Source organism: Rhinatrema bivittatum, chromosome 16 (genome assembly GCF_901001135.1).
Source record: "Rhinatrema bivittatum chromosome 16, aRhiBiv1.1, whole genome shotgun sequence".
NCBI classification, from domain to species: domain Eukaryota; kingdom Metazoa; phylum Chordata; class Amphibia; order Gymnophiona; family Rhinatrematidae; genus Rhinatrema; species Rhinatrema bivittatum.
In genome coordinates this window covers 13518668-13540580 of record NC_042630.1, presented here as the reverse complement: position 1 = coordinate 13540580, position 21913 = coordinate 13518668, and the positions used below count along the sequence as shown (strand labels likewise).

The window sequence follows — 21913 nt, the reverse complement described above, 5'->3', positions numbered from 1 at the left end:
CGGCTTTTAACAAACACTAAAAAAAGAGACCACATAACCCCAGTCTTGCAAAGCCTTCATTGGCTGCCGGTAATTTTTAGAATAAAACATAAAATGTTATGTACCATACATAAGATTTTATATGGAGAAAAGACTGACTGGTTGAACATGTCAATCAGACTTCATGTCCCTCAACGGGAATTAAGGTCCGCAAATAAGGGTCTCCTTGCAGTTCCTACAGTGAAATCTGCCCACTTAAGTGAGGTGAGAGACCGAGCTATCTCAGTCGCAGGTCCGAAACTTTGGAACACTTTACCACAGAACCTTAGATTACAACCGGATTTGAGAAAGTTCAGAAAAGAGCTAAAAACATGGTACTTCCAACAGGCATTCAAAGCTGTCTCCGAATGAAAAGACCCTTCTAATTTTTTACTTTTTCTAGCTTTTACTTTTACTTTTTAGTAATGAATGTAGTTATATTTTAGTCTTATTTATTTTATTAATCCTGTTTTTGTAATTTGTATTCTAATTATGTATTCTACTTATTTATATTTTATGTTTTATTTTTTAATTGGAATGTAAACCGTAATGATAGAAACTTGTTTCTGTACAACGGTATATAAAAACTGTACAAATAAAAATAAAAAAATAAATTTAAAAATGCCCATTGGGAGAGAACAAAAATTATACCGAACAAAAAAAAATTTGCATTTTCATTCCTTTTTCTATATATTTTTTTAAGAAAATGGAACAAGCTGCCATAGGAAATGCCACTGACTTCTCCTATGTTGCTTCAAATGATCACACATCCCTATGAAACAGTCACATGAGGTGGAGTTGAAAGGTGATAGGCGAGATATATACATTTGGAAACATGTATTACACAGTTGCATAATTATACAGTCATACTCTTAAATGGTCACTTATTAGCAGATGAAAAAAAATGAGGTCTCACATGAGACTGTCTTTGTGAATGGGTTGAGAGATCTATTGAGTTAGTGATAAATCTGTCATGGATGAAAGAATCCTGGATTCAGCTGGTTTAAGAGGCTCATCAGCACGCACATTAAACTCGCCAAGTAAGAGTAAATGTGCACCTCCAACCAGTTATTACTTGATATTACCGACCAGATTGAGTAAGGCTGAGTTGAGGCTGATAGATAAGAACTACTTTAAATTTACTCTGGGTGTAATTTGTAAAATAGACTTTCAGTGGGAGGCAGAGAACAGAGAGATTATTCTTTAAGGTTAAAAGATTTGAGACAAATATCAGCTACAACCCCTCCATTTTTTTTCCTGCAGACTTCTATTTAAAAATCTAAAATGATTTTTCTCTTTACATTTTGAGACCTTTATTTTGCACCTATGAACTTGGTTTTCAGGTGATTAAAAGTAATTGCGATAACCAAGAGATGCGTTCCTCCCCTTTGATTTTTTTTTTTTTTAAGGGCCTGACATGTGCAGATCTTCTGTTAATGATTTGCTGGGGAAGAGCTGGCTCCATTAGAATCACTTCAGATCCTGCCTCTTTCAACCTGACCTGGTTCTAATGTTTAATGTGGGTAAAGGGAGGGGATTTATAAGAAGCCACCCGTATAGGTGCACTTGAGGCAGAAGAAATGATCTGTCCTGACTCCAGGCTTACAATTATCCAAATAATAAGATGAAAAAGACATTCACAATAAGAGCATTTCCAAACTGTATCTGAGAGATATGAGAGTCTAAAGGAAAATTCTGATCCCGTCACTTACTTTCCTGACCAACGGATTCTGCATCTCTGGTATAAACAGTCTGAAGAGCTAGGAGAGCTTAAATATCTGAAGAGTTCCATTGGGGATCTGATCCCTGGACACACAGACCTTGTTAATTGTCTTCTGAATTTTAAGACTATTGTAGATAAAATAAGCCAAATTCTATATTGCAACAATACTAGAAATAAAAAACATGCACTATAATGTGTGTGACCGTCATGCAATCTAGCACTGAACTTCACAATTTGGTCATGGAACTAGCAAAGTAAAATGCAGCTAAAATGTCACCTCAAATTATAAACAGCTTCTATCAATGATCTTGTTTATGAAAATATTCCACTGTTACAGCTTTCACTGTCAAGAGATGATAAAATTATTTGTCTGGTTAAACTTAAGCTGTATCTCAGATGATCACATATGTATATAGACAAATATTTTATATTTTAGATATATATTATGTGGTTTTGGACTTATTGTAAGCTTCCTTAAGTTGTTAATTTGGGCTAGAAAAGACAGTGGGGTAGATTTTAAAAGGGTTACGTGCATAAGTTATGTGTGTAACCCTTTCAAAACCCCCCCTGCGCGTGCCGAGCCTATTTTGCATAGGCTCGGCAGCGCGCGCAAGCCCCGGGACACGCATAAGTCCCGGGGCTTTCCTGGGAGGGCATGTCGTGGCGACGCAACATTCTGGGGCGTTCCGAGGGCGTGGCCACGGGCTTGGTTCTGGCCCGGTGGCATTTTGGGGACATGGCCGAGGCCTCTGAAATCTCTCTCGGGCCGGGGAATCGCGCGGTGGCGGCTAGCCAGCGTGCGAGAGTTACGCCTGCCTGGGGCAGGCGTAACTTTTGCGATAAAGGTAGGGGGGTGTGTAGATAGGGCTGGTGGGGGGGGGGGGGGTGGGTTAGGTAGGGGAAGGGAGGGGAAGGTAGGGGGAGGCTGAAGGAAAGTTCTGATGCCGCTCCGATTTCGGAGGGAACTGGCAGCGCGCGCAAGGTGCACAAATGTGCACACCCTTGTGCGCGCCGACCCCGGATTTTATAAGATACGCGTGGCTACGCACATATCTTATAAAATCCGGCATACTTTTGTTTGCGCCTGGTGCGCGAACAAAAGTACACGCGGGCATAGATCGGCAGGGCCGTGGTGGAGCTCACGTCACCAGGGCCCGAAAAAAAAGGTCGCGTCTAAACCTGCAGGTGCTCCTCCTCCTTCCTGCCCGCGCGGCCCCGGAAGAAAAATGTTGCCGGAGCTGCGTAGGCAGGAAGGAGGAGGAGCATCAGCTGCGTGCAGAAGAGGAGCAGTGCTTACGGGCCGCCACGAATCCCACATTGCAAGCGGCCCGAGAAGACCAGGGCCTCTGCAGAGCCCATCCTGTGGCGACCCGTGAAGAGGAGGCCCAGAGGTGAGAGGCTGAGGATCTATAGAGTGTGCATGTGTACGTGTATGAGATGAGTTGAGAGATTGTGTGTGAGAGTTAGTTGAGAGACTGTGTGTGGGAGTGAGGACCTGAATGTTTGCAGAGACAGCATGTGAGAGCCTCTGTGTGTGTAAGAGAGATAGCATGTGACAGTGAGAGCCTGTGCTTGAGCAAGACAGCATGAGGGAGTGAGAGAAAGCCTGTGTGTGTGAGAGTCAAACAGCATGTGCCAGTGAGAGACTGTGTGTATGAATGATTGTATGAGAGACAGCCTGTGTGTGTGTGAGAGTCAGACTGCATGTGCAGTGAGAGACTGAGTGTATGAATGATTGTATGAGAGAGAACATGTGACACTGAGAGCCTGTGCTTGAGTAAGACAGCATGTGGGAGTGAGAGAGAGCCTGTGTGTGTGGGAGTCAGAGTGTATGAATGATTGTATGAGAGAGAGCAGGGGAGTAAGAGTTTGTGTGTGTGTGTGTGTGTGGGGGGGGGGGGGGTGTGGAGGGGGAGAGAGTGTCTTAGAGCCTGAGAGTGTGTCAGTGTCTCTGAGAGCGAGAGGTTATGGTGGGTATAAGAGCATGAATATGTATGTATGTGACAGTGTATGTGTGAGAGAGAATGGACATGTGAGTATGTGTGAGAGAGAGAGGATAACCTCCTAATCCTTGACAATATCAGGGTGACTGGAAATCAAGAGCTCCCACAGAAGGGGACAGCAAGGGCTTTTAAAAATGCTTATTAGTTTTAATTATTGGATGTTATTTGATATATGTGCTGTTTTGAAATATTTTATTGGTGTTTGGGAAATTGTAAAAAATGTATATGATTTTAATTAATAGAAATTCTATTTATCAGTAGTTTTAAAATATTCTTTTATTATGGTTTTACTATTACAACTGATGCTTTATATTTCTTGATTTATTTGTTTTATGAGGAATGGTGGTTCTGTTTTTCCATTATTAATACACAGAGTCTGGCTTCTTGGGGTTTCCATTTCAGGTTTTTCTAATTTGTGCTCCTTTATTTTGTATTCTGTATCTGGTGAGGGTCAGTCTCTGCTCTGTGTGTGTGACCATGCTGAGATATTCTGCTAGCATGTAGTGTCTGTATAGGGATCTATAGCAATCGGGTTTGTTTTGTTTCCTCAGTAGGTGGTGTATTAGTATTCTAGGACCCAGTGTAATATTTACCCTTGCTTTTTCACAGGTAGGGTTATTGTTGTTTGAGTCCTTGGTGTTATTACTGTTATGTTACGATGGGATTGCAGTATAGATTTTGAGTGTCTTTTTTGCGGGGTTTTGTGTTAGTTCACAATGTGCCTGGCAGTGGAAGGTGTTTGTGCTGCTGTTACTGTGAGGTGACACCAGAATTTGAAAATATCTTTTAGTATGATGAGCTGTAAGGGAAACATCCAAGCTCCATTGTTTGGGGGAATTTCAGTGGATGCACAGAGTTACAGAACTGGAGGTGCAGGATTTATATTGACATTCTGTCCCTTCCTATATATTCCAGACTTCACTCTCATAGCCATACAGAATTAGTTGAATAAGGCTATCAAATAATTTTATAGTGTGAAACTGGCCAGCTTTTTAAAATTACACAGAAGACCCTTTGGACATTTTTATTAACACTTTTTTTTTTTTTTGTAACCAGTTTTAAAGCAGGATCCATGCTATAGAGGTGGGTGTGATGAAGAAATGTCATTTTGGCTCCCCTCCCCCCCAAGAAAATTCTTCTGTCTAGAGACGCCACTGATTTTCTGTGACCTTAAGCATTAGCACAAGAAGGATTAAGGGGGGGGGGGGGGGGGATGCTGGAAAGGCACACACATGATTAGCCCCCGGGTGCCGGAGACCCTTGTTACGCCACTGGGCATGAGCCATATGGGGGTCGCAAGCAGCGGCAAAGAGGAGTGGAGATTTGGCGGGTCGCGAGCAGTGCCCAACCTGTTCGCGACTCAGAAAACCACACAGCCGGATGGGCGTGATCGAGAACGATGTAGGAGTCGGGGCCGAGACCGGGGGTGGCGACGCTACGGGGGGGGGGGGGGGGGAGGCGCAAGGGAGAAGGCTCGCCTAGGGCCCCCTAATCCCCTTGCACCGGCCCTGGATTCCCTCATAGCCCCCATCTGTCTCCTTCCTTCTCATGTTACTGCCACCATCTGTAATATAGAGCTGGAATTGGTCATTAGCAAGATCTAACCTGTAGTACCGTGTACAGATTTGGGGGCCATCCCATCCTAAGGTCCCGTGGTAACAGCCGCTCCATGAAGGCTGCCTGGCTTTCCTTTCCATTGTCCTTCCCAGGCCCCCACCTTTCCATTAGACTGATTAGACCATGATCTCATGCAGCCTTTATCCAACTTCTAATCCCTACCTTCTAACAAAGGCCAAAGTTAATACCAAAACTGATAAGCCTCAACCAGTTCAGGTGACCCCCAAATTAATGGCAACTGTGCGTTTTTATTAAGCACTTAAGCCCTCTTCCTTCTTGGTCAGGTATTGCCACGAGGATAGGTGTGGAAACCAAGACTTGGTCCTTCCTCTTCCCCGTATTTTATGTACTGTTTCTTCAGTTGTCTGCATTACTTAATGAATTACACCTAGATCAACGATACTCAGTAGAGCCCCATCCAGTCTATAAGAATCCCTTAATACAGTATACTCTCATGTCTGACCTCATAAGTAACCAAAGCCTTTACAAAATTGCGAGTTTAAGACAGACTTACAAAAGATTTTATTGGCTGACAATGCTGACTTCCACTTTATGGCTTTTTTTCAGAGCCACATTTAACTTTTTACTTCTCAAGCTATAAATCAGGGGGTTTAGAAACATAGAAATATGGAAACATAGAAATGATGGCAGAAAAGGACCAAATGGCCCATCCAGTCTGCCCAGAAAGCTCCCATACTACTTATCAGTTTCCCAGAACTGCCAAGGTCAGGGCCCTTGTTGGTTACTGATTGAGCCCAATTTCTCACCACCACCCGCTGTTGAAGCAGAGAACAATGTTGGAGCTGCATCAAACGTAAAGTATTAAGGCCTTATTGGTTAAGGGTAGTGACTGCCGCATCAGAAACGGCGTCGTGGTAAAGTGCTTATTTGTTTTCCCAGACTGTACAGTTCAATGTCCTTGTTCGTTCGTTGTCTGAATCCAATTCCTCTTTTCCCCCCTGCTGTTGAAGCAGAGAACAATGATGGAGTTGCATCAACAGTACGAAGGCTTATTGGTTAAGGACTGTGAAATCCTATTCCGGGCATTGGTGCGCTCCCACCTCTGAGCAGAGTTCTGTGTCGTGGTGTCTATTGGCTAGGTGGACTCCTTTGCCAGCCAGTGGGCACTGAATAGTGTGTTCTGCTGACACACTGCCCCTCCCGGATTATGCTTTACAATTGAAATTTTATATTTTTTTTCTTGCGCACTGTATTCCATTTTTGAGATACAGGCACATTATACTGGTTTATGTTGAATTTTACTTTAGATTGGTCTACCTTAAGAGGACCAAAATTTGATGTATTGCTCTGATACCACCACTAGGTGGCAACAGCCTGGGGCTAATCTAAAACAGACCTGGTTTTACCTCCTAGAGAGAGGCTGTCTTTGAATCTAGCTCTTGCTGCATAGAGAATAAAACCTTTATTTTCATATACTTTCATTTAGTTAGCCTACTAATTTTGACATATTTTAGTTAAGTTTGTGGTCAGGCATTAGTCCTCACTTTTAGTTAGAGTTCATTTCATTTATTTAGACTTTTATTTCATTTGTTTGTTTGGTAGAAAGCAGCTCCTCTGCCTTGCCCTGTAAACTGACTGCAGTCTCTCTCCCCTCCCCCCATCACATACTTTTATTTTTAATAGGAATACTTTTCAGAACGAGTTTTATTTTAGGTAGGGACAGTGTTTTTCAGGGCTTTAGTTTTAGAGTGAGTTTGATTTTAGTCAGGGTAAATCCTAAGGTACATTTTCTTTCTTATTGGTTTGAATTAAAGTTTTATAGTCTTTTGTGCTCTGCCTTTCAGTCTCTTTCACTAACTGTTTTGTTTGATTTAGTTATTTAATTTCAACCCTTCCCTCATAATTGCCTTTTTTAAAAATTTTATTTTAGTTTTATGATTTAAAAGAGCAGCTCCTCTTATATTTTATTTTCTTTGTTTAATTACAGAGGCTGCTGGAGTTGCAGGAGCGGGACTCAAATCAGCAGCTCAGCTGGGTTGGAAGCTCTGCAACCCAGCTGAGCTCTAATCAAATCCCTGCTGCAGCTCTTCCAGGAGTAACCAATGAGCCAAGCATTTTGAGTGAGTTTTTTATATTTTAGTTTCTTTTCACTACTCACTTCCTGTGAACTTCCTTCTGTTTATTTCAGAGCACAGGTTACTTGATATGCTGCATTTTCACATATATTTTATTTATTGTCATATTTGTTTAAATAAAAAAAAAACTTTTAATAACTCATCACCCCCTTTAATTTTATAAGAGGCTGCTTCATCCCCAGTCCCCACTGTCTTATACCTCAAAAGAAAGACCAGCCTTGGCAAAGGGAAGAAGCATACTCAAACAGGACCTAAGGTGGAGGGATTGAGAAAGGTGCCAACTGGAAGGCTATGCCACAGCAAAACAGCTGTGTCTTTCTGGCTGGTATCCATAAAGCTTCAGCAACAACATCAGCTTTCAGCTGCTCCCTCCCCCCCAGTATCTTCTATCACTGCACCCCTGCAAAATGCAGTTTCTACCCCAGTAGTGGGTAATAAAGTCACTTCTACCGCTGCAGGGCATGCACAATGCTCCTTACCCAGTACTGTCAACCACCGGGGCACATCATCAGCCGCTGCAGATAATATTCCTGCCTCAGCTCTTTCCACCACTGAGGCAGCCATTCTAGCCAGCAAGACCCACTCCTTCCACCTCAGAGGTGGCTGCATCGCTGGGCAGACCCACAAGTGGTGTCCCTGCTGCAGTGGAAAACACTAAAACAGTTCAGGTGGCAGCAGCTCACAGGAAAGGTAATGTCCAGAGTCCCAGCTCTTACCCCTGTCACCTCATCAACCTCTGCCGCAGTCAAACCATGGTGTCAGGCACAGAAGCTAGAGGCTCTGCTGTAGGGAATGGAGGGTGAGCGCAGCAGCCAGGACCCCTCCCCCAATAAGATACATCACCTACCTCCTTCCACAGACTAACCCAGAGGCATGAGGGTCAAGGTTCCAGCAATAGGAGGGGAAACCATGGCATTGAGGACCAAGTATTGGCACTGGCTGAGGTGGTGAGTCCTGCAGCCATTGTGGAAAGCAGGATGCATGGAAAAATAGTGTTTGTCTTCCACATGCTGCCTGCCATGCATGTAGTAACTTTTTATGGCAAAATGGTGGAGAATGTCTTCATACCAACTGAGCCTTTGCAGGTCCCAGGAACCAAATGTATCACCCTACATACCTGAGACAGTGTTAATGGGGGTAACTGGGGTGATGTCCACTCTCCCTTCACTATGATAGCCCTGGGGTGCAAGAACAGGACTGTACACCATGACCTGTCCTACGCACTGCAGGTGACCACGAAGCTGCCTAAAGGAATGGAGGAGGTGGCCAGCTCTTTTATCATCCCACACGAGGGGGGGGGGGGGGGCCCTGCGTACCATATATTATAGCACAGTGGAGGTGAGATGCTTCTTGTGCCAAGAGGTGGAGCATACCCACAAGGTATGCCCCAAGGCAAGAAAAGCAAGCAAATCTACCGATCTTGACCCTCCTTCCTCAGTAGCCCCCCTCATGTGCAGCTGCTACCAATATCTCAGTAGCTACAACCCCCCCCCCCCACCCCACCCCAAAAATCCACCTGTACCTCTGGGAGCCAAGGTTCTAGCATCCCTACCACCACTGCTAGGACCTGCGAGGAGATAGTATATCAAGACATGCCCGGAGAAATGACCCTTTAACCCTTGCCCGACTTCCACAGTGGTGCTTGTTTTAGCAAGTACTATTCGTGGGCGTGAGAAGCAAGAAATATGGACGTGAATAGTCACTCTTCCCTTCAAGTAGTCACCAAGAGGGAACCTGGCAAGGTGGAGGACACGCGCAGGGGCCCCTGTGAGCGATGGGTTAGTTTTGACAATACTGAAGCGAGAACGCCATACAGGGAGGCAGATGCTGGGCAGGGAGATGTAACGGAGGGGAGGTAATAAAATATACCCACGCGCAGGCATTTGTGATTCACTATGAACTTTGGTACCTTTTGTATAAGGGAAAAGAGGAAATTATGCATACGTTGGAAATAAACGATGATGAGAATAACAATCAAAGGGGGATGCAAGGGTGGGAGTGATGTGCTATTGACAGGACAAAGGAAAATATGTGTCCTGGCACCATGAGGTAAGGGTCGTTCCCACGCCAGGCACGGTGAGGAACATGTCTATAAAGGGGTGCGGGAGACCCAGGAGCCTGGAGAAGGCTGGCATCCTTGCTGAGGTGTGCAACTACCTTATTACATTTATTATACCCCCGGGAAGACAAAGGAAAATATGTGTCCTGGCACCATGAGGTAAGGGTCATTCCCACGCCAGGCACGGTGAGAAACATGTCTTTAAAGGGGTGCGGGAGACCCGGGAACCTGGAGAAGGCTGGCATCCTTGCTGAGGTGTGCAACTACCTTATTACATTTATTATACCCCCGGGAAGACAAAGGAAAAGAACTGATTGGGATATTGCTTTTTGGTGCTTTTAATAACATTTAACAACTGAGCAGAAGATTATTATAATGCAAATTATATTTATATAAGAAATGATTATAACTAACCTGTAAAAGCTTTTCATTAATAAAAACAATATAATAAACATTACATTACATAATCTTGAATACAAGTCTTCCTGTAATCTATATATATATATATATTTATTTATTTATTTTTAGTTTTTATATACCGATGTTCCTGTATAATATACATATCACACCGGTTTACAAGGAAATCAAACTGACACCTCAGTGGGCAGTTTACATTGAAACAAGATAACAGATAATATGGGGGGGCAGAAAGGTAAAATAGAAAAGAGGTGTTTTGGGGGGGGGGGAGAAAGGTTTAGCCTCACTAAATTAGGAATCTAAACCCCCCCCCCCCAAAAAAAAATCAACAAGTAATCTCCTATAAGGAGAACTGAAACACATCTATTTCCAGAGTTATAAATAGTAAATGTAGGGTAAAGTTCAGTCGGGCTGAACACTTGCCCAGTTGACACCACCCAGGCATGCCCTCTCCATCATCACAATTGCAGCTGCCCCCCCCCCCCCACCCTAGCATAACGGGTTTCTTCTCCAACATCATCTCAGAGGTCCCCAAGACCAACCAAGGCTCAAACACCTCTATTGTGCCAAAGAAAGCCACAAAATAAAATCAACAAGGCATGCCAGAGCGCTGGCGAGGGTGCAGCTTCTCCACTCACCGCTCCAAAGAGAACTGCCCCTCACTCAGGTACAGCTGCGGGAGCTACCCCTGCAAATACCGGCTCACATGGGGGCCGCCTCGGATAGAAAATGCGGCAGCTGCCCCTGTGAGTTCCACCTTGCAGGGGGCTGCTTCCAACAAGAATGAGGCAGCCACCCCAGAACCGTTGCCATGAGCGGAGGCTCCCACTGCCCCTCTGATTTCAGCAGTGGGGGGGGGGGGGGGAAGGGGCCAGGGACAGCCTGAAGGCGTGGCTGCTGCCGAATAGGAAAGGAGTGGGTTAAGGAAGTGGAATAACCGCCTTCCCTGTCAATACTCATAACTCGGTCAATCCCCCATGGAGGAAACGTCTGACCCTCCTGACCCCATTCCATTCCACCCACACCTTAATAGCACCACAGCTAAGGGAGGAGGAGAAATACATGCTGGATAGAGGAAGGCAGAAGAGCCCGGGGTGGATCGTGCGTGGGGCAAGTGTTCAGGGGAAGAAAAACCTTTTCATAACATTAGGAGGAGGATGCTGGTCCAATATGGGACGGACGGACGGACGGGGGGGGGGGGGGGGGGTGTCGCTGGCTCTTGCTGTTGCCCCTGGTGTCCTGGCCCCCGCCTAGTGGTTCCGCTGGACCTTATCTTTAATAACAGAGCTTTCAATTCATTTCCTCTGTCTTACCCCTTCGCTGTGTGACCTGTGGCCAGTCATTCACTTGACCTTTGCTCAGAGCTGGTGGCAGTCGGAAGAGCGGCAGAATTCAAGACTTACGCACGATAAACACAGGTCCTTATCTGCTGTCACGTTCATGTTTAGCACGGACGGTATTATGTAAGTTGCAGAGATAAAGAAACCACATAAGCGATCTTGTTCTGTTGGTCCTACCAGAAATAGCCAAAAAAAAAACAGATATCCAAAATATACAAATTTGTCAAAAAAATACACAGACATATGACAGAATACGTAAAGTACAAGTTCTCACCGCCCAGTAAAAATGTTGATAGCAGTAAATTTTTATGGGTTATCATAAGGTTTGGAGATAACTACCCGGAGCAGCAGTTGCTAACCTTTAGAGAAACATGGGGTAACCTCACAGCATGGCAGATACTACCATAATAATCTTTCTGGGCAGGCTAGATGGACCATTTTGGTTCTTTTCTGCTATCATTTCTATGTTTCTATGAGTACGCATTCCATGAATTTTGGTGAAAGCTATCTCAGTTCTTAATTGCACAAAATGCTCCTTCATTTCCATGTGTGGGAAATATTTGCCAGTCCATATAAATGGATAGAACGATCAATGTACTATTCACAGTGAGACTTTCCTGCCTAGCACACTATTTTTACTGTGCCCAAGAGTGCATTACCAGGAATGGTGAGATTAATTGCCTAGGGATATCATCTTATCAAGTTCTTTCCATGATCCAAATTAGCAGCCATAGATTTCCCCTTTCCTTTTTTGCCTCTCATATGAATTATGAGATTGCCACAACAGATTGCCACCCCACCGAAACTCCACTCGATCCGCACCTATTATTGAAAGCATTATAGGCTTAAGTCTATTTGTAATAAACTTTGCAAGGATTCTCATGTCTAAATTTAATAAAGACGTAAGTCTCTATGAACCAGGGCATTCAAAACCTCAGCCCTCTCTAGGTAAATTTGGCCACCATGTAGGCCAAATTAGTGAATATTAGTCAAAATGTTTTTGTGCGTACATCCTCGTGCGTCTTTAGTAGGGTTTTTCAATGTGGGTGTTTAGATGCATATAAGAGTCCACTCCCAATCTGTCTGGACCTAGAGTTGCCATTATCTTAAGCTCCTTTAGAAATATCTTTTATCGCTAAAGGTCTATCTGTCTATCTACTCTAACTTATCCTGGGCCATGGCAGGCACTGCAGTGTGGGAATACAAATAATCTATACCTCGTGGGTTTCCAGGCATTATCGTTGTAGATGTCTCTGAAGGCCTCATTTACTCTTCACTCTGCAATGTCTGATCCCTTGCTGATTTTTGATCACTGTGATATATTTAGATCCTCTGGCTGTCTGAACCATCATGCCTGGTTTATTATCAAGTCCGTGGAACCGCAGTTTTAGGAGTTGTCCTCTTTAGGCTTGGAATATTTACCTATTTTCCTTATTTGGCTCACCTTATCACCTGAAGTTCTCTCCCTTCAGGTGATCTTCCAGATTCCATAATGAAACTATTAATATCCCTATGTTTTCTTAATCATGTATGAAGTACCAACCACCTCAGCCATCTGCCAGTATAAACTTGGATATGTGGAATGATCCACATCGCTGTGAGTAACCAGTCTCTCCATCTTATATATCTATATAATCTCTGACATGTCTATCCTTCTACATCTACTCCAGCAATATATCAGGGGGAAGTTATGCCTCTTTTCAAATAGATATGGAGTCTGAAATCCAAAGGCAGGTGTGGAATGGCAATGATCTGGGTTCCCAGGCAAAATGAGTCATTTGCACCTAACCACTTATCTGAGGCTAGGGAAGAATGCTGTAGGCCCTCGGACATTGCCCTATTTCCTGACTGTCCAGTCCACCCCTGATCCAAAGGATGTGCTTTTGGGATGCAGGGTGTATGCAGAGTATGTTGAAGATAGCATTGAGCACACCAGACGTGTTGGGGAACGGCAGGGTACACATAGAAGGTGCTGGAATTGTTGCTTGCATACTGAATAACTTGCAGACTATGTTGGGCTTAAAAAAATAAATTATTTGGTGATTGCAATGCTTTGAAAATAATTATATTAGATAATTATTAGGGAAATAATTTGATAGTAATTATGAAAACTAGTCTTTATGGCTGGATTGATCCTTTCTTCATCCAGTCCAGCACTCCAATTACATATTCAAGTCTCTCTTCCTATCCTGATGAACCCAAATCGCACCAAACCCCTTGTGTTCCTTAATTTCACCCCACTGTTCATTATTTTGATGGTTGATGATCAATTTATACTTGGAATGCCTGGCTATACATTTTGGCAATTTATATAGATAAATATACATATATGTATTTTATTTTCAAACCTATGCATGCTGTTTAACCCTTAATAGACTGCCTGCACAAATAGCAGGTGAAAAATATATGTCCACTTTTTGCACACATTCTTATACCTAATTTGTAGCAAGAAACCACCCAAAGTAGCTTTCCTTAGAAATATATATCTTGGATGTAGGCACATAAAAAGAACCTGCAGATACTGTAGCTATGTGGGATATTCAAAATTGCTCTAATGTGGTAACTTTTCCTACAGAATCTGATTGGGTAGTAAATGTCTATGAAAATTATTCTCATATTGTGTCACTTTGAAAATGTTTTCAACAACTGGGTTTTTTTTAATGTCCTAAATTGGAATAATAGATGTCTTTCCGGAAGGGTTTCTACAATTTTATGTCTATGGAAAATGGCTTAAAGTTTCAAAGATTCATGCAGAAATCTTTGCATTTTACAGATAAATCTCTAGAGAATATTTTTATAAATAAGCTGAAAAGGCAACGAGTAAACTCAGTTTGTAAGTGGATGAAAAGAAAAAGCAGTGTGGACCATGCATTTGACAAAGATTTCACATAAGATAAAATTAAGCATTTGTTGTTGAGCATGTTATATAATATTAGCATTTCAATATTTTTCATGACACCAAAAAATATGAAGATTTCATTTGCATGTTGGGAAAAATAGAACAATAAAGGAAGGAAAATCCCGGGACCCTGCTTCCTCAAATCTTATTTATTTTCCTTCTGCCCAAATCATTTAATTTATTTCTGCTTCAGGGGAAGAAAAAAAAAAAGCTCTGCAAAAAAATTGAAAAATTGTGCAGACAAAAATGTTCTGCAAAATGTGCTGGGGATTTTTGACCAAGCGTGCTAAATTTGAGCACTGGATGGGTAATAGGTCATTGATATTTTTTTTCAAGAGGCTTTTCTTTGCATGGATTTTTTAATGGAATTTTGTTCCCTTCCAATAGTTGCAGGACATCAGTTGCTAATGAGGTATAATACATAATTGTGTAAGCAAACTTGACTGGCAAGGTTTTGCATATTTTTAATCCTATTTTTACAAGAAAATTGCACCTGTTCCTAAATCTTCCTGATACGATACATTCATTAACAATAAGTTGGCAGTATAACATGCAACATCAAAAGAGTTGCTGTGTTTCATTTGATGCCAATTTAGATATTATTATTCTTTTTGTTTGTACTTAAATACAAGAGTAACATTTTGAAAATGTATAGGGGTGGTATGCATTGCCTCCAATTGTTGGCCATTGATATTCTGGGTATTACCTTGACTGCCTACATATAGAATGTAACTGACTATATCTCATACTGACCATTCTCTAATTGTGAGGAAGGGAATATTGGGGATATGATAGCTGGGAAGGGGGATAACAGGAACATTCAAATATTTACCAAGCTTCAATAATGAATAAGAAGGTGGCATTTTACATTAAAAAAAGGAAATTCACAGAGAAGGGAGTCATGATATGAGGTTGGAGGGAGGAAGGTTTAGAGTGAATATGGGGAAATATTTTTTTTTACAGAAGGGTTGGTGGATATCTGGAACAGCCTACCAGCAGAGACAGTAGTAACCAAAACCATGACTTAATCTAGGCATTCTTGAGACAGATATGGAATAATGGTTTGGAATATAATCTAATTTCAAAGAAGAATACAAGACAAATTACAGAACTGATGAACTGCAGTAGTCTGAGTTTTGTGCTTGGAAGTATCCATCCATGCTTCTGATGGATCCATGTATAATATATGCATCTGGTACGGTATTGAAACAGTGGTGATGGTGAGATAAGGAAATCATGGATCAACCACATGATCAAAGTACATGAAACAGTGGTATGGCTCCATCAAACTCTCAGGTCAAGGTTGAATATGAAACATCACCATTAGGGATTTGAGAAGTTCAAAGATATAATCAGAAGAGGTGACAAGTTAAATAACACAGATAGAACACCCAAGTTTGATGCATCTGGTCAGGTTTATACATTATATCTGGGAGATTTTCTTTAGGGCTGAGGGTGATACTAAAATCAAATAAGGAGGGATGGTCAGAGATTGAGTAGTGTAGGCAGAGGAAATGGGGCAGACTGATTGAGCCATTGGTCTTTATCTGATGATGTCCACTATGCTATTATTTTACTGTGGTTAAATTATGTATCAATATTCCTTGCAGATGAAATTCTCCAAGGCAGCTGCTCAGAGAAACCAGACTTTAGTGACTGAATTTGTCCTCCAGGGATTCTCAGACTTATCTTCGCTGCTGCAGCTTTTCCTCTTTGCCCTCTTCTTGGTCATCTATGTTATGACCCTGCTGGGAAATACCATCATCATCCTCATTGCAACAGTGGACACACAGCTTTATACCCCCATGTATTTCTTCCTTAGGAACTTATCCTTCTTGGAACTCTGCTACATCTCTACCACAGTTCCGAAGATGTTGGTGAACTTTCTAGTGAAGGATCGAAGTCTGTCACTCATCGGTTGTGCAGTGCAATTGTATTTCTTTAGCTTTCTGGGGACTACAGACTGTTTCCTACTGGCAGTCATGGCATATGATCGGTATATTGCCATAAGTAGTCCCCTGCATTATACTGTCATTATGAGATGGAAGCTTTGCATTGAGTTGGCTGCCACTTCATGGATTATAGGCATTCTGGTGGCATTTGGACAGACTATTTTCATCTTCAGTTTACCATTCTGTGGTTCCAATGTAATTAATCATTTCTTTTGTGATTTCCCGCCCCTACTGAAACTGGCATGTGGAGACACTTATGGCAATGAGGTTACCATTTTTCTGGCAGGGGTATTTGTGTTGCTAATGCCTTGCTTGTTAATTTTGTTCTCTTATGCCCAAATCCTTGCCACCATCTTGCGCATACGTTCTGCGGTGGGGAGGCAGAAAGCTTTCTCCACCTGTGCCTCCCACCTGACCTCTGTATCCTTGTTCTTTGGAACCGCCCTCTTCATGTACCTGCGTCCCAAATCAAGTCATTCTGCAGAGAGTGACAAAATTCTTTCCCTACTGTATTGTGTAATAACGCCCCTGCTAAACCCTGCGATCTACACCCTGAAGAATAAGGAAGTGAAGAGAGCACTGAGGAAGTCACTGGGTGGCAAAGAGAGTATCTGCATGAGACAAACAAAAGGTTAAAAAGAAAAGCTTGTGAACTAAGTTGGTAAACCCTTCAAAATTTAGTGGGTTCATGGAAGTTGGCTTGATAAACTAATTTTGTTATCCAATGCGTATCTCTGGAAATCAGTGAATCTGCATCAATTCTCAGGAAATTTTACTTAAATTTCTTATGTGGTCTTCTGAAAATTGCTACATATAATTTTCCATTGACTTGCCAATAAGTTTAATGAGCATAAGTGAACTTGCATGCGTAAAACCTATTGACAATTCAGTAGCATATATCATAGCAAAATTCTAAAGCCCACTTACATGTGTAAAACCCAGCTTTAAGTGCCTACATTGTTTTGAAAATTGCCTCCTATATTATCAAGTAAATTTTCAACAAGCCACCTAACTGGCAAAGCATGTAAACACTTTTTATACTTCTGATCTTGAAATTTAAACTGTTCATAGCATAGTTTGTGTCTGAAGATTGGATGGTTACGTAATTAAAAAATGCATTCATACTTTCAGTTGTCTTCAATAAAAGTGTAAAGTACACAGCTTGACTGCACGTATATGCTTGAAACTTCAATTCATGCACACAACTTTCTTCCCTGACTCTGTATATGCCTTTTTTTTTTTATTATTATGGCTTAAGCATGCATGTGTTGTGAAAGTTTGCACGTATTCTTAGCAGGATGAAAATCCACTTTGGCAGATTCAGCCTTTGTGCCCACATCACCCCCTGATTTTAGCCGCATAGTTGCTGGCTCAGATTTGGAAATTTGCTTCCAAGGGGATAATTTTAAAAGTGCCCACTTTGGTGCAAAGTCCAGGGTACTTCTTTTTTGCTTACAGGTTGCACCAAATTTCAAAAGGAAAAGTATGAGCATATTTTCCCTTTGAAATTTGCCATGGGGGGGGGGGGGGGGCAGAAAAAAAAAAAAAGAACGGTTTATTAACTTTCCTGTAACAGCTGGCAGTCTCTGGAAACTAATTATAAAAGCACTCACCTTTCGGAACTGTCATACCCTATCTCCTCTTGGGAACCTTAAAGCAGAAAATGAATGGTCAGACATAGCACTGCATGAACGCATGAACCAACAGCGCCACTTAGTGCAGACGTCCCAAACTGAGCTCACGTCCTGCTATTAACACCAAAAATAATGTGGTAATGACAGGTCACGAAAACTGCCAGTATGAAATGTTCAGCATGTAAGCTCCTTGGGGGATGAAATCCTGGAGCTTCCTTCATTTAGACAATGTTGGACGTGACATAACATTTTAATGCTGTATATATTATTAATGAAAAGCTTTTTAAATATCTCTTTTTTTTTATTGGGAAAATATTATGATTTTAAAGATTTCACAAGGTAAAATATTGTAGAACTTTATAACAGGAAATTAAAGGAAATGTCAGGAGCAATTTCTGTTAGGGAGACAGAGATGGGATATTGGAAGAAAGGGAGGAGCAATAGACAAGAGGTTTCTGGAGGAAGGAACATGTGTCTTCCATCAGTATCGTAGGTGGATGATAGATCCACCACAGCTTCCATTACCTCAAGAAGTGCCCAATCCTCCTTGACTCTACCTCAGGTCCTGTAATCCAATTTGGTAATCTGTGAAACAACTGTAAGCAAAATTGATATACACTGCGGAACTCCACTGATTTTCCTACTGAGGACCTCACCTATGATCCTAAAATAATTCTGTAAAGTTTTTGACCTCCTAAGAAAGATTTGGTGTTCCTGATTCAATACTCTCATTAAAAATTGAATTTATTCTCGTGTTCCCAAATCTTTTTTGTTGCTTTATGGACCTTGAACTCCATCATCATGTAATAATGTTTGAATGATGTTTTCCCAATTAAATGACCTTTTGTGTTCAGGTCAAGCCTGAACAGAATAATGCAGCTTTGGGGATGAATGCACAGTCCAACAGTCCAGCACTAGAAAGTGGGATGGCAAATGACTCCTCAGCCACCACGTGTTTGCCTTTGATGTTTAAGTAGATCACTTCTAAACCCCAGCATGCTGAAAGTAATGACATGGTCCTAATTGCAACTGTGAGCTAACTTCCCTTACTAGGAAAGCCACAGTGAAATTTAGAAGAACCAAAACAAACCATATACCCATTCGCACTCTAAAATGCAGTGGTGGACCCCTCGTTTCACTGCAGCATCATCTTCCCAATTTCAGAGTCTGTGTCATAATCTTGGAATGGAGGGGATACGAGCAGCCACACAGTGTATAAAACAACTTAACTCAAGGAGCAGCCAAAGGCGAGGCCCCTGGAGAACCTTATCATGGCCCATTTCCTTAACTTGCTGCTGAGTTTTGTGGCAGTACAGATTAAACTGAAATGGATTTTCTGTCTAGGAACTAAGGGGAGGATGATAAAAGGCACTATGCACGCCAAAACTGGGAGGTACGCACATGTGTTGGGCCAGCGCCTTCTGCATGGATTTTAAAAAAGCGTTCAAGTACGCGCGTTTGTCCCGGTACGCGCACAAATGCAAAAGGCAAAAAAGGGAGGTGGGTGTGGGTGGAGTCTAGGTGGGCGGAGTCTAGGTGGGCGGGTGTGGGCGGAGTCTAGGTGCCCAACCAAAAATGTGCGTGTAAATACTTTGTGCACACAAGCACATGCCAGGGTCCCCTACCGTGTAACTTTACTTTTGCTGTGGAGGAGGTGTAAGTGATAAACCAAAATAAATCTAGGCTACTCAGCAGTGCTTTAAGGTTTGGGGTAGGTAGAATTAAAGAAAGGCTCGTTAGCTCAGGGGGTGAGGAAGTCCTATCCTTTAACTGGGCAAACTGGTAATGGACTGGGAAAAGGGCATTGGTGTCAGCGAGCGTATCTTACAAAATTCCCCCACTCACACAGTAGATGTGGCAGTTGCGCACACAGGGGTAGATTTTATAAAAGTACGTACCAGTCACAAACAAAAGTACGCCGGATTTCAATAGATACGCTCGTATCTGTTAAAATCCGGGGTCGGCGCGCGCAAGGCTGCCCAAAATTGGCAGCCTGCGCGCGCTGAGCCGCGCAGCCTGCCTCTGTTCCCTCGGAGCGACCTCGGAGGGAACTTTCCTTTCACCCCCCCGCACCTTCCCCTCCCTAACCCACCCCCCCAGCCCTATCTAAACCCCCCTACCTTTGTTGCACAAGTTACGCCTACCCGGCCGCCGGCACGCCATGGTCTGGTCCAGGGGCTGGTCTGGAGGCCGCGACATGTCCCCCGACATGCCCCCCCCAGGAAAGCCCTGGGACTTATGGGCGTCCCGAGGCTTTGCGCACGCCGGCAGCCTATGCAACATAGGCTCGGCGCGCGCAGGGGGAGCTTGGGGCAGGTTTTCGGGGGGTACGCGCGTATCCCTTTGAAAATCTGGCCCCACATGGAATGAACCAAAAATGGCCTCTTATGAAAATACCCCAAAATTGCCCCTCCAGTCAGAGGGGCCAAGGGAGTTCAACCAGGACCTCCAAAGCTTGTCATGGCAGGAGGATGGTCAAAAGAGGGGTGGGAGGTGCATTTTGATTTATTTGTGTTGTTTTGGGGGGATTTAATGGGGGTGTTTTTTGAGTGGTAAATGATCTGAAATGAAAAAAACATTAAGCAAACCGAAAAACAAATAATAAAACCCCAGAAAACAAACTAAAAAATATATCTTGGGCCTGCACATTGGCAGCCAGTGAGTAATTATGTTTCCCACAGCCCCAGTCTTCGTAATTTTCCAGATACTTCATTGAGTGACAAACAGCTTCAGCGGTCCCTGAAGATGAACCCTTTGAATGGGGGATGCTATACATTCAGAATTCAATTATGTTAAGGAAAAAAATGTTTCTCAAGCAGAGAATATATTTTCAATTTATTTATCTCATGCATAGATCAGAAATGGTTAGGCATTCATGTCGAAAAATCTCATGAGGTTTCCTTGAAGAATTTAAATATCACAAGAGGAGCAGTTTTGTAAGTGCATACGGGAGTGTCTGATATATGCACTGTATAATGTCCTATATAATGTCATAATGCTAAAACGCTACTATGTTGAAAATACACCGTGCAATTCTTTTACATACACGAGCATGTTGTTGGATAGATTTAAGCGTATTGTATATAGTGGGCACACATTTGTGTGCATGTCACATGAGCATGAGTGCGCATGCATGAGTATAAGGGTATTTGCACACATATTTTAAAGTTATTCTCCCTACTGACAATTCAATTGTATATATTGTAACAATTTTCAAAAGCACGTTTACATGGGTAAAGTGCATTTACACATGTAAAATCCACTTTTATGCGTGTAAATGTTCTTGAAAATCAGGCTCGGAGAACAGAACACTGGCCCAGTAATTAAACCTTGCTTATCTGCACAGTAGGACTGCTACCGAGTCACTGGACAGGCTCTGATGTCATTTCTCACATCAAGGCAGCACAGATGATACATGGGGTATGGTGTTAAATATCTGTGGGCCACAAAACAATCTAGATTTATATTGACAAAACTGAAAAATCATATCTCTGTCCTGCTCAGATACAAATGTAAGCCGGAGGCTTGCTCTCGTGGAAATGTTATCAAACGAAGATTCAAGAAACGTAGACAGGGAGGGACTTTGCCCCTGGAGCTTTACTTTTTCATCCATTTTGAAATATTTAAGTTTCTCTTCTGGGGGAGGGGGTAAGTAATTAAGGGATGCTCTTCTGAGACTTGGCATCACCATGAGGACCAATTAACAATACAGAGTTTGGGACAGCATTGGGGATTTTGCGGCTTTCTTCTCTATAAAAATCAACGTAGGCACATGAAGAGGTTTCACATCTAACGCAAGTTTTGACTGCTACTTCATTGGTTTATTGACCTAGGAGAGATATTGTATAGAAATATATTGGCAGTGACACTTCATCTCTGAATCTTCTAGGGTAGACCTCAGGATTCCATGTTCTTAGCCCTGTAAGAGATCAAGGTAAGTATTTTGTTGAGGATGGCTTTAGCAACTCCATACTGCAGTAGAGGGATCCGTGGGGCTGATGTATAAATTTGGGGTCTGCAACATAAAAATACATAATAGATATTTCTAATAGATAGATATAGAGAGCTATATAAAGAGAAATAGATGTAGCAGAATACATATTTTATGTATAAATATAACATTTTTTTGTTTTAATTATTGAAAAAAATTTATTA

At 42.4% G+C, this 21913-nt stretch overlaps 1 protein-coding gene across 1 annotated transcript; it reads left to right on the top strand.

The window, feature by feature from the left end:
• Nucleotides 1–6789: 6789 nt before the first annotated feature.
• On the top strand, nucleotides 6790–17177 carry LOC115078095 (olfactory receptor 10A4-like). Its single transcript, XM_029580736.1, has 3 exons — nucleotides 6790–7103; nucleotides 7310–7442; nucleotides 15783–17177. The coding sequence occupies exon 3, from the start codon at nucleotides 15783–15785 to the stop codon at nucleotides 16758–16760; it is 978 nt and encodes a 325-aa protein (XP_029436596.1). The 5' UTR covers nucleotides 6790–7103; nucleotides 7310–7442; the 3' UTR covers nucleotides 16761–17177.
• The last annotated feature ends 4736 nt before the right edge of the window (nucleotides 17178–21913 follow it).

Excerpts from the sequence above, each read along its gene's own strand:
- LOC115078095 (XM_029580736.1), top strand. The coding sequence starts at position 15,783 with ATGAAATTCTCCAAGGCAGCTGCTCAGAGAAACCAGACTTTAGTGACT.